Source organism: Megalopta genalis, unplaced genomic scaffold (assembly GCF_051020955.1).
Source record: "Megalopta genalis isolate 19385.01 unplaced genomic scaffold, iyMegGena1_principal scaffold1700, whole genome shotgun sequence".
Taxonomy (NCBI): domain Eukaryota; kingdom Metazoa; phylum Arthropoda; class Insecta; order Hymenoptera; family Halictidae; genus Megalopta; species Megalopta genalis.
Genome location: NW_027477768.1, coordinates 7,394 through 21,938, shown reverse-complemented (window position 1 = coordinate 21,938; position 14,545 = coordinate 7,394). Strand labels below are relative to the sequence as shown.

The 14,545-nt window shown below is 38.5% G+C and overlaps 1 protein-coding gene across 1 annotated transcript; it reads right to left on the bottom strand.

The window, feature by feature from the left end:
* Positions 1-2,802: 2,802 nt before the first annotated feature.
* LOC143263787 (uncharacterized) lies at positions 2,803-3,973 on the bottom strand. The gene has a single exon (XM_076528498.1). The coding sequence runs from the start codon at positions 3,840-3,842 to the stop codon at positions 2,820-2,822; it is 1,023 nt and encodes a 340-aa protein (XP_076384613.1). The 5' UTR covers positions 3,843-3,973; the 3' UTR covers positions 2,803-2,819.
* Positions 3,974-14,545: the final 10,572 nt, after the last annotated feature.

The window sequence follows — 14,545 nt, the reverse complement described above, 5'->3', positions numbered from 1 at the left end:
TTCTGCCGGGAGTTGGGTTTCGTTTGTGCAGTAGAATATTTGGAGATTAGTGTCAGTAAAAATTTCGATTAATACGTCTCGAATTGTGTGCCAGGAGACGTGATCTATGTACGTTCTTGAGATTGAAATCGAGGATAGTTGAAGTTCCGTAACGACATTATAGAGGGATCTAAGGCATTCTCGTATGTCATCGATCGTAGCTTGATGCAGAGCGGTTTCCTTGACTGGGAGCTGTATTAATTTATGTTGACCGATACTACTAACTTTGGCTCTATGTAAGGTCAGGCGATCTATTGTTAATTTATCTTGTCTGAAAAGATCCAGAGCACCCGTTTCTGCAGGTTGTCCATCTTGGGAAACGAAACAAACGAGGTTGTCGTTACGCATAATTAATCTATCCCGGGTGTATATAATGGTTTTATTATGGAGGCGTGCCAGGGGGTTATTGTTTTCTATCATTGCTTCGTCCGAACTGGATGATTCTTGCGTGCTTGGTGGTGATGTTTCTCGCATGGGAAGAGGGGAGTGGGGGATAGAAGATGACCCGGAATCTGGCGTGAAAAGTTGGGGTGGAGATGGCGGGCTTGTGTTTTCCTTATTGAAGGAATCTAGATTTTCACTGTTAGGGGTAGAAGGGCCCGGTAAGTTTACGGATGGCGGCGGAATTTTTCGGTTGGCATCAAATATCTCCTCATTAGAGGAGTCCAGACATGGAAGCACCACTGGATTTCTAGAGAGAGCATCCGCGTTTCCGTTGGCCTTACCCGGTTTATAGATTACCTTGTATTCGAATTCGGCCAATTTCAATCGCCAACGGAGGAAGCGCGACGTCGGATCCTTTACGGAGTTCATCCAAACCAACGGTCTATGGTCGGTAACGAGGTCAAATTGCCGACCGTAAATGTATGGTCTAAAGTAGTGTACCCCAAAAATTATGGCCAGACATTCCTTTTCTATGGTCGCGTAATTGAGTTCCGGCCCGTGTAAATTTCTTGAGGCGTACGCGATGGGTTTGTCTTTGCCTATTTCGCCCTGGCTGAGCACGGCCCCTATGGCGTACCCTGATGCATCACAAGTTACGTGGAACGGTTTCGTGAAATCTGGATATTGTAGGACCGGTTCCTGGCACAATTTTTCACGGAGGGTGGCGAAGGCTTGCTCCTGTTCAGTTTGCCACAAAAACTTTGCGTCTTTCGTTAAGAGCTTCGTGAGGGGTTTTGATATTTGCGCGAATTTATCTATGAACCTACGATAATAACCCGCAAGTCCCAGAAATTCTCTGACGTTTTTAGCGTTCTTGGGCCGCGGATAATCACGCACCGCGCGTATTTTATTTGGACATGGTCTAACGCCGTGTTCGCTGATTAGATGGCCAAGGTATGCCACTTCTCGAAACAAAAATCCGCATTTCGACGGTTGGAGTTTCAAGTTTGCGCTGCGCAATCTGAGCGCGAGTTTCCGGAACTTGGCAGCGTGTTCCTCTATTGTCCTGGCATATATAACAATGTCGTCTAAATACACGAACAATTCATTTCCCTGCAGGCCACTCAAGATATTGTCCATTAGGCGTTGAAATGTAGCTGGTGCGTTTTTCAACCCGAACGGCATCCTACTGTACTCGTAGTGACCGAACGGGGTTGAGAACGCGGTTTTGGCCGCGTCGTCCTTCTCCATGCCAATTTGGTGAAACCCGCTTGCCAAATCGAAGACACTGAAGTACTTCGAACTACCAAGCTGGTCAAGGATTTCATTTATGCTGGGTAGCGGATACGCGTCTGATATCGATTTTTCATTAAGCGCGCGATAGTCGATAACCATGCGCCATTTCTTGTTGCCGTTTTCGTCCGGCTTTTTAGGCACGATCCACAAAGGGGAATTGTATGGAGAATTCGAAGGGACGACGATGTCGTTCTGTAAAAGCTCGCGCATTTGTTTATCGATTTCCTCTTTGTGGATCGGCGGATAGCGATATTGTTTCGTATGTACTGGGACGTTATCCGTGGTGGGGATTTTGTGCGTGACCGCGTCTGTTTTCCCCAGACGATCGCCAGCGAGATGGAAGAGATCGTGGTTTTCTTGGATTAGTGATTTTACGTGATTAATCTCCTCCTGATTAAGATGATCCATGCGAATCGATTCACATAGCTCATTAATGCGAACCGCAGGATCTGAATTTTAGATTGGTAAAACGGAACTGGGTTTGCTGTATGAAAGGTTTCCCTCGATCTCTTCCACCTCCAGCGTTGGCAGGCAGAAGGACGCCACGTCGGTCGATGCGTTTACGCACCGCAGGTATGCCTCTCCGTTAGTGTTGGTGACCACGCAGTCACCCAAGAATACGTTCGGTTCTACCCTCATACGTCGGATATAACCGACTGGAGGTCCGCTGACCCTGACTTTGATGCACGCGCTCGTACGTGCCTCGATTTTGTGCGTTTCCTTTTCGGTGTTACGCGCGAATGGAATGCTTACGTCGTTGAATACGACGCAGCCCTTTTTGTAAGAAATTTCGGCCCCGGTACCGAAGAAAGGGGAGCCCAGGATACCGTCCACATTCAGTGGGAAATCCGCAGGAAGAACCTGGAACTCGACATTTTTTCCTACGATCTCTATGTTCGTGCTCCCTAAGGTAGCAACGCTGCCGCTAGTGATCCCCTGAATCAGGATGATGCCCTGTCTGTTTACTAGTACACCGGGTTTAAGACTCGATACTTTTATTAAATTTATTTTCGAACCTGTATCTACTAAAAGTTCGCTGCGATTTTTGAACTGCGGGGCGAGTGTCCGGACTCGCGGAATCGGGGAATCTGCCGACAGATTTACTGCGGAGACGAACCGTCGTTCTGTTCGTTCTCTTCTATTATTGTCTTTACGGTTGACGACGCCGGGGCCTCCCGTCGCGGCGGCGAGGTGGACGGGAGGCTTTGCGCGTTTCCCTGATCTCTTAGTCTATTATTATATTCACGTTTCCTGCATTCGTGGATATCGTGTCCCTCGTTCTTACAATACCTACAGAATTTGGGTGCCTCGGTCGGGTTACGTTCTGAGGCTTTACGCTCTGTACGGGGGTCTTCCTTTGGTTGGATACGAGCGCGGTCACTATACGTCGTTTCGTTTTGTCGAATGTTACGCGGTGACGGGTTATATGGTGCATTAAAACGATTGGGGTTATAAGATTGGCGATTGTAGTCAATTCGTGGAGCGGTGTCGGTCGCTGGTCCGCGGTCTCTCACGTAAGTGTAATTATTTCGCGGGGAGACTGTGCTAGAGAAATTGCGCGGCGCTTCCTTAAAGCGCGTCTTGTCGAATTCGTATTGTTTATATGCCGTGGTGGCCCTTTTAAAAACTAGGTTCAGTGGTTCGTTCCTGTGCGGGCTAACCTCTGGCCGCAAGGCGGGAATGAGCCCTCTAATAAAACTGTCTATTGTTAATTCGTCTACGTTCTCGATGTTGCGATGACTATCATCGCAGTCTAAAATTGCGGCGCGGAGGTCTTTTGTTCTGCTAATATAATCCAAGATATGCTCGTTTTGACCTTGCAATATGCTTGCGAGATCGCCGCGGTATTGGTCTACCGACCGATGTGGACCAAAAACTTCTTTGAGGCGGTTGCACAGCTCGTTTATTGTGCAACAATTTTCGTCCTCTAAAGCCGAATATGCGCGATATCTTAGTTTATTGCAAATTAATTTTGTCAAAGTTCGTTCCGCATAGGGCGGTACGATATCCCTAGCTCTCTTGCAGGCTCGACTAAATTGTATTACCGGAATATTAGTGCCGTCGAAGGCGGGTATAAATTCGAGAGCTTCCTTGACCGTGAAGCTCAATGGTTCCGTCGACATGCGTTCGACACGGGAAGTTGTTTCAGGTGAGAGGGGTGCGCGTTGCGATGACGCGAAACTAGCTTCGCGGATCTCGCGGAGTTCACGCTGAATATTTTGTAAATCTAGTCGTTGCTGCTCCGCAGCATCCTCGAAATTCCTACGCGAGTCTGCTAAAAATCATGCCTGCTCGTTGAGGTACGCTTCCTTTTCCGCTAACTCTGCCTGGAATTTTAATAGTTCGGCCTCGGTGGGCGCGGGAGAATCTCCACGTTTTTTTGATCGTGTATCCATTTTAACGTGATTTTACAAAACGAGTCAGTAGATGTTATTTTAGTTTCGTGCACAGTTTCTATATTCGCGGGGATCACGTTGGGACTGTCCTAATTCGCGGTGATCACTTGCTAACAATATCGTCACTCGGTTCACGGCAAATATTTACGGACAGCTGGGATGCGTGTCCTACCGACTGCGCCAAATTTGTCACGTCCCGGGCTGGGCTTCCCCTTTTTCTTTTTAATCGCGATCTTTCCGTCCCAAACGGTACGTACGTCCGAATCTGAACGAGGCCCGACGAACAGAATGCACAAAATCTAACAAATTTACTTATAGCTATTACTCATCGGTGTTGAATGATGCACTTGATTTGATATTGTGTCCAGGTGTGATGAGGGAGTTGCAGGAGGTTGGCTAGTTCCGCCGAGTCGCCTGGAAAGAGCTGCTTCTGAAGCCTTGTGGTACGTTAGCGAAGCACGTTCGGAACATATACTTATTTGTGGGAACTTTAACAGTATGAACTCCCGACGCGGATGAGGACGTTGGGTTTCGGTAATACACAATAACGTTCACGGTGCAATTAGGTAAAAATAATAATAATATATTCTATTTATAAATTGGTTACACTAAACACTTAGAATCTACAATTAACGATATGGTATTTAGACTAAGAATACGATTTGGAAATAACAAGGCGTATCACGCGAGAAGTTGAAGTTATTAATGCGCGGGACTCTCATAGGAGACGTCGTTTCTCCTCGGAGTCTGGAACTGAAGTGTAGAGCCGTCCGCGTTTCCTTGGCGCGTCGAGTCCGGCCGGTGGAGGGGCGACGTTGGTGCGAGGGAGAGCGCATCTGCTGACGATAGTCTGTCTCTCTCTCTGGGCGTTGTGAGATCTGCTGGTGCTTGCAGTTTCCCGTGGAGCACGGTTGACTGCGAGCGTGATGGAATGCGCTGAGCTTGCAGTTCTCAGCGCGAGCGGATGCATCACGTGCGTTCTCTCTTACTCCTGGTGCACCGTGAGATTTGCTGCCGTCTGCAGGATCCCATGGAGCGCGACTATCTGCGAGCGTGATGGTATTTGCTGACCTTGCAGTTTTCGCGGTGTGAACGGATTGCAACTTTGGCGCGCTACTAACTTATTCTACATTATACATAGGCGTATGCATTAGTTTGTTATTGGTATTTGAATATTTAACTTATAGTTATTTGCTTATAATGTTGGCTTATGTTATCGTGTGTGTGTGTGCGTGTGGTACACAATGCTTGTATATGTGTTGTGTATATGTGTGCTTAAGAAATAGGATGTTGTATGTGTTACAATTGTGTACTTATGAACTAGCACAAAACGTAGTATGTAATTTGCGCAGACATAGTATGGAGTATAGAATGTGTTATATATTATAGAATGAAGCATAGGGTGGGGAATGGAGTGTAGTGTGGAATAAGGTATGGAATGTAGTATATGATGGAGTATAGGACGGGGTATAGAACATAGTATAGAATGAGGTATATGATGCATATAATGTATGTATGTATCCTAGCTTAAAGCTAACGCAACACGACGACAGTCGTTACAATATACACGACTTCGCTTCAAATTCGTGAGAAATAGCGATTTTAAACAAACGATTTAGCTTCAAATTCATGCGAAATGAACAATTTAGCTTCAGATTAATGCGAAATACACGAATTAGCTTTAAATCAACGCGAAACATACGATTTAGTTTCAATATCATGCGAAACACACGATTTCGATTGAAATTCGTGCGAAATAGCGTTTTTCAACAAACGATTTAGTTTCAAATTCATGCGAAATGAACAATTTAGCTTCAGATTAATGCGAAATACACGAATTACCTTTAAATCAACGCGAAACATACGATTTAGCTTCAATATCATGCGAAACACACGATTTCGCTTCAAATTCGTGCGAAATAGCGATTTTAAACAAACCATTTAGCTTCAAATTCATGCGATATGAACAATTTAGCTTCAGATAAATGCGAAATACACGAATTAGCTTTAAATCAACGCGAAACATACGATTTAGCAGAAATATCATGCGATATACACGATTTCGCTTCAAATTCTTGCGAAATAGCGATTTTAAACAAACGATTTAGCTTCAAATTCATGCGAAATGAACAATTTAGCTTCAGATTCATGCGGAATACACGGATTAGCTTTAAATCAACGCGAAACATACGATTTAGCAGAAATATCATGCGATATACACGACTTCGCTTCAAATTCGTGAGAAATAGCGATTTTAAACAAACGATTTAGATTCAAATTCATGCGAAATGAACAATTTAGCTTCAGATTAATGCGAAATACACGAATTAGCTTTAAATCAACGCGAAACATACGATTTAGTTTCAATATCATGCGAAACACACGATTTCGATTGAAATTCGTGCGAAATAGCGTTTTTCAACAAACGATTTAGCTTCAAATTCATGCGAAATGAACAATTTAGCTTCAGGTTAATGCGAAATACACGAATTAGCTTTAAATCAACGTGAAACATACGATTTAGCAGAAATATCATGCGATATACACGATTTCGCTTCAAATTCGTGAGAAATAGCGATTTTAAACAAACGATTTAGCTTCAAATTCATGCGAAATGAACAATTTAGCTTCAGATTAATGCGAAATACACGAATTAGCTTTAAATCAACGCGAAACATACGATTTAGCTTCAATATCATGCGATATACACGATTTCGCTTCAAATTCTTGCGAAGTAGCGATTTTAAACAAACGATTTAGCTTCAAATTCATGCGAAATGAACAATTTTGCTTCAGATTCATGCGAAATACACGAACTAGCTTTAAATCAATGCGAAACATACGATTTATCGTCAATATCATGCGAAACACACGATTTCGCTTCAAATTCGTGCGAAATAGAGATTTTGAACAAAGATTTAAGCTTCAAATTCATGCGAAATGAACAATTTAGCTTCAGATTAATGCGAAATACACGAATTAGCTTTAAATCAACGCGAAACATACGATTTAACTTCAATATCATGCGAAACACACGGTTTCGATTGAAATTCGTGTGAAATAGCGAATTTCAACAAACGATTTAGCTTTAAATTCATGCGAAATGAACAATTTAGCTTCAGATTCATGCGAAATACACGAATTAGCTTTAAATCAACGCGAAACATACGATTTAACTTCAATATCATGCGCAACACACGATTTCGATTGAAATTCGTGCGAAATAGCGATTTTCAACAAACGATTTAGCTTCAAATTCATGTGATATGAACAATTTAGCTTCAGATTCATGCGAAATACACGAATTAGCTTTAAATCAACGCGAAACATACGATTTAGCAGAAATATCATGCGATATACACGATTTCGCTTCAAATTCGTGAGAAATAGCGATTTTAAACAAACGATTTAGCTTCAAATTCATGCGAAATGAACAATTTTGCTTCAGATTCATGCGAAATACACGAATTAGCTTTAAATCAATGCGAAACATACAATTTATCGTCAATATCATGCAAAACACACGATGTCGCTTCAAATTCGTGCGAAATAGCGATTTTAAACAAACGATTTAGCTTCAAATTCATGCGAAATGAACAATTTTGCTTCAGATTCATGCGAAATACACGAATTAGTTTCAATCAATGCGAAACATACAATTTATCGTCAATATCATGCGAAACACACGATTTCGATTGAAATTCGTGCGAAATAGCGATTTTCAACAAACGATTTAGCTTCAAATTCATGCGAAATGAACAATTTAGCTTAAGATTAATGCGAAATACACGAATTAGCTTTAAATCAACGCGAAACATACGATTTAGCAGAAATATCATGCGATATACACGATTTCGCTTCAAATTCTTGCGAAGTAGCGATTTTAAACAAACGATTTAGCTTCAAATTCATGCGAAATGAACAATTTTGCTTCAGATTCATGCGAAATACACGAATTAGCTTTAAATCAACGCGAAACATACGATTTAACTTCAATATCATGCGCAACACACGATTTCGATTGAAATTCGTGCGAAATAGCGATTTTCAACAAACGATTTAGCTTCAAATTCATGTGATATGAACAATTTAGCTTCAGATTCATGCGAAATACACGAATTAGCTTTAAATCAACGCGAAACATACGACTTAGCAGAAATATCATGCGATATACACGATTTCGCTTCAAATTCGTGAGAAATAGCGATTTTAAACAAACGATTTAGCTTCAAATTCATGCGAAATGAACAATTTTGCTTCAGATTCATGCGAAATACACGAATTAGCTTTAAATCAATGCGAAACATACAATTTATCGTCAATATCATGCAAAACACACGATTTCGCTTCAAATTCGTGCGAAATAGCGATTTTAAACAAACGATTTAGATTCAAATTCATGCGAAATGAACAATTTTGCTTCAGATTCATGCGAAATACACGAATTAGTTTAAATCAATGCGAAACATACAATTTATCGTCAATATCATGCGAAACACACGATTTCGCTTCAAATTCGTGCGAAATAGAGATTTTAAACAAAGATTTAGCTTCAAATTCATGCGAAATGACCAATTTAGCTTCAGATTAATGCGAAATACACGAATTAGCTTTAAATCAACGCGAAACATACGATTTAGCATCAATATCAAACGATATACACGATTTCGCTTCAAATTCGTGCGAAATAGCGATTTTAAACAAACGATTTAGCTTCAAATTCATGCGCTATCAACAATTTAGCTTCAGATTCATGCGAAATACACGAATTAGCTTTAAATCAACGCGAAACATACGATTTAGCTTCAATATCATGCGAAACACACGATTTCGATTGAAATTCGTGCGAAATAGCGATTTTCAACAAACGATTTAGCTTCAAATTCATGCGAAATGAACAATTTAGCTTCAGATTAATGCGAAATACACGAATTAGCTTTAAATCAACGCGAAACATACGATTTAGCTTCAATATCATGCGAAACACACGATTTCGATTGAAATTCGTGCGAAATAGCGATTTTCAACAAACGATTTAGCTTCAAATTCATGCGAAATGAACAATTTAGCTTCAGATTAATGCGAAATACACGAATTAGCTTTAAATCAACGCGAAACATACGATTTAGCTTCAATATCAAACGATATACACGATTATGCTTCAAATTCGTGCGAAATAGCGATTTTAAACAAACGATTTATCTTCAAATTCATGCGATATGAACAATTTAGCTTCAGATTCATGCGAAATACACGAATTAGCTTTAAATCAACGCGAAACATACGATTTAGCAGAAATATCATGCGATATACACGATTTCGCTTCAAATTCTTGCGAAGTAGCGATTTTAAACAAACGATTTAGCTTCAAATTCATGCGAAATGAACAATTTTGCTTCAGATTCATGCGAAATACACGAATTAGCTTTAAATCAACGCGAAACATACGATTTAACTTCAATATCATGCGCAACACACGATTTCGATTGAAATTCGTGCGAAATAGCGATTTTCAACAAACGATTTAGCTTCAAATTCATGTGATATGAACAATTTAGCTTCAGATTCATGCGAAATACACGAATTAGCTTTAAATCAACGCGAAACATACGACTTAGCAGAAATATCATGCGATATACACGATTTCGCTTCAAATTCGTGAGAAATAGCGATTTTAAACAAACGATTTAGCTTCAAATTCATGCGAAATGAACAATTTTGCTTCAGATTCATGCGAAATACACGAATTAGCTTTAAATCAATGCGAAACATACAATTTATCGTCAATATCATGCAAAACACACGATTTCGCTTCAAATTCGTGCGAAATAGCGATTTTAAACAAACGATTTAGATTCAAATTCATGCGAAATGAACAATTTTGCTTCTGATTCATGCGAAATACACGAATTAGTTTAAATCAATGCGAAACATACAATTTATCGTCAATATCATGCGAAACACACGATTTCGCTTCAAATTCGTGCGAAATAGAGATTTTAAACAAAGATTTAGCTTCAAATTCATGCGAAATGACCAATTTAGCTTCAGATTAATGCGAAATACACGAATTAGCTTTAAATCAACGCGAAACATACGATTTAGCATCAATATCAAACGATATACACGATTTCGCTTCAAATTCGTGCGAAATAGCGTTTTAAACAAACGATTTAGCTTCAAATTCATGCGATATCAACAATTTAGCTTCAGATTCATGCGAAATACACGAATTAGCTTTAAATCAACGCGAAACATACGATTTAGCTTCAATATCATGCGAAACACACGATTTCGATTGAAATTCGTGCGAAATAGCGATTTTCAACAAACGATTTAGCTTCAAATTCATGCGAAATGAACAATTTAGCTTCAGATTAATGCGAAATACACGAATTAGCTTTAAATCAACGCGAAACATACGATTTAGCTTCAATATCATGCGAAACACACGATTTCGATTGAAATTCGTGCGAAATAGCGATTTTCAACAAACGATTTAGCTTCAAATTCATGCGAAATGAACAATTTAGCTTCAGATTAATGCGAAATACACGAATTAACTTTAAATCAACGCGAAACATACGATTTAGCTTCAATATCAAACGATATACACGATTATGCTTCAAATTCGTGCGAAATAGCGATTTTAAACAAACGATTTAGCTTCAAATTCATGCGATATGAACAATTTAGCTTCAGATTCATGCGAAATACACGAATTAGCTTTAAATCAACGCGAAACATACAATTTAACTTCAATATCATGCGATATACACGATTTCGCTTCAAATTCGTGCGAAATAGCGATTTTAAACAAACGATTTAGCTTCAAATTCATGTGATATGAACAATTTAGCTTCAGATTAATGCGAAATACACGAATTAGCTTTAAATCAACGCGAAACATACGATTTAGCAGAAATATCATGCGATATACACGATTTCGCTTCAAATTCTTGCGAAGTAGCGATTTTAAACAAACGATTTAGCTTCAAATTCATGCGAAATGAACAATTTTGCTTCAGATTCATGCGAAATACACGAATTAGCTTTAAATCAACGCGAAACATACGATTTAACTTCAATATCATGCGAAACACACGATTTCGATTGAAATTCGTGCGAAATAGCGATTTTCAACAAACGATTTAGCTTCAAATTCATGCGAAATGAACAATTTAGCTTCAGATTAATGCGAAATACACGAATTAGCTTTAAATCAACGCGAAACATACGATTTAGCTTCAATATCATGCGAAACACACGATTTCGATTGAAATTCGTGCGAAATAGCGATTTTCAACAAACGATTTAGCTTCAAATTCATGCGAAATGAACAATTTAGCTTCAGATTAATGCGAAATACACGAATTAGCTTTAAATCAACGCGAAACATACGATTTAGCTTCAATATCAAACGATATACACGATTATGCTTCAAATTCGTGCGAAATAGCGATTTTAAACAAACGATTTATCTTCAAATTCATGCGATATGAACAATTTAGCTTCAGATTCATGCGAAATACACGAATTAGCTTTAAATCAACGCGAAACATACGATTTAGCAGAAATATCATGCGATATACACGATTTCGCTTCAAATTCTTGCGAAGTAGCGATTTTAAACAAACGATTTAGCTTCAAATTCATGCGAAATGAACAATTTTGCTTCAGATTCATGCGAAATACACGAATTAGCTTTAAATCAACGCGAAACATACGATTTAACTTCAATATCATGCGCAACACACGATTTCGATTGAAATTCGTGCGAAATAGCGATTTTCAACAAACGATTTAGCTTCAAATTCATGTGATATGAACAATTTAGCTTCAGATTCATGCGAAATACACGAATTAGCTTTAAATCAACGCGAAACATACGACTTAGCAGAAATATCATGCGATATACACGATTTCGCTTCAAATTCGTGAGAAATAGCGATTTTAAACAAACGATTTAGCTTCAAATTCATGCGAAATGAACAATTTTGCTTCAGATTCATGCGAAATACACGAATTAGCTTTAAATCAACGCGAAACATACGATTTAGCTTCAATATCATGCGAAACACACGATTTCGATTGAAATTCGTGCGAAATAGCGATTTTCAACAAACGATTTAGCTTCAAATTCATGCGAAATGAACAATTTAGCTTCAGATTAATGCGAAATACACGAATTAGCTTTAAATCAACGCGAAACATACGATTTAGCTTCAATATCGTGCGAAACACACGATTTCGATTGAAATTCGTGCGAAATAGCGATTTTCAACAAACGATTTAGCTTCAAATTCATGCGAAATGAACAATTTAGCTTCAGATTAATGCGAAATACACGAATTAGCTTTAAATCAACGCGAAACATACGATTTAGCTTCAATATCAAACGATATACACGATTATGCTTCAAATTCGTGCGAAATAGCGATTTTAAACAAACGATTTAGCTTCAAATTCATGCGATATGAACAATTTAGCTTCAGATTCATGCGAAATACACGAATTAGCTTTAAATCAACGCGAAACATACAATTTAACTTCAATATCATGCGATATACACGATTTCGCTTCAAATTCGTGCGAAATAGCGATTTTAAACAAACGATTTAGCTTCAAATTCATGTGATATGAACAATTTAGCTTCAGATTAATGCGAAATACACGAATTAGCTTTAAATCAACGCGAAACATACGATTTAGCAGAAATATCATGCGATATACACGATTTCGCTTCAAATTCTTGCGAAGTAGCGATTTTAAACAAACGATTTAGCTTCAAATTCATGCGAAATGAACAATTTTGCTTCAGATTCATGCGAAATACACGAATTAGCTTTAAATCAACGCGAAACATACGATTTAACTTCAATATCATGCGAAACACACGATTTCGATTGAAATTCGTGCGAAATAGCGATTTTCAACAAACGATTTAGCTTCAAATTCATGCGAAATGAACAATTTAGCTTCAGATTAATGCGAAATACACGAATTAGCTTTAAATCAACGCGAAACATACGATTTAGCAGAAATATCATGCGATATACACGATTTCGCTTCAAATTCGTGCGAAATAGAGATTTTAAACAAACGATTTAGCTTCAAATTCATGCGAAATGAACAATTTAGCTTCAGATTCATGCGAAATACACGAATTAGCTTTAAATCAACGCGAAACATACGATTTAACTTCAATATCATGCGCAACACACGATTTCGATTGAAATTCGTGCGAAATAGCGATTTTCAACAAACGATTTAGCTTCAAATTCATGTGATATGAACAATTTAGCTTCAGATTCATGCGAAATACACGAATTAGCTTTAAATCAACGCGAAACATTCGATTTAGCAGAAATATCATGCGATATACACGATTTCGCTTCAAATTCGTGAGAAATAGCGATTTTAAACAAACGATTTAGCTTCAAATTCATGCGAAATGAACAATTTTGCTTCAGATTCATGCGAAATACACGAATTAGCTTTAAATCAATGCGAAACATACAATTTATCGTCAATATCATGCAAAACACACGATTTCGCTTCAAATTCGTGCGAAATAGCGATTTTAAACAAACGATTTAGTTTCAAATTCATGCGAAATGAACAATTTTGCTTCAGATTCATGCGAAATACACGAATTAGTTTAAATCAATGCGAAACATACAATTTATCGTCAATATCATGCGAAACACACGATTTCGCTTCAAATTCGTGCGAAATAGAGATTTTAAACAAAGATTTAGCTTCAAATTCATGCGAAATGACCAATTTAGCTTCAGATTAATGCGAAATACACGAATTAGCTTTAAATCAACTCGAAACATACGATTTAGCTTCAATATCATGCGAAACACACGATTTCGATTGAAATTCGTGCGAAATAGCGATTTTCAACAAACGATTTAGCTTCAAATTCATGCGAATGAACAATTTAGCTTCAGATTAATGCGAAATACACGAATTAGCTTTAAATCAACGCGAAACATACGATTTAGCTTCAATATCATGCGAAACACACGATTTCGATTGAAATTCGTGCGAAATAGCGTTTTCAACAAACGATTTAGCTTCAAATTCATGCGAAATGAACAATTTAGCTTCAGATTAATGCGAAATACACGAATTAGCTTTAAATCAACGCGAAACATACGATTTAGCATCAATATCAAACGATATACACGATTTCGCTTCAAATTCGTGCGAAATAGCGATTTTAAACAAACGATTTAGCTTCAAATTCATGCGATATCAACAATTTAGCTTCAGATTCATGCGAAATACACGAATTAGCTTTAAATCAACGCGAAACATACGATTTAGCTTCAATATCATGCGAAACACACGATTTCGATTGAAATTCGTACGAAATAGCGATTTTCAACAAACGATTTAGCTTCAAATTCATGCGAAAT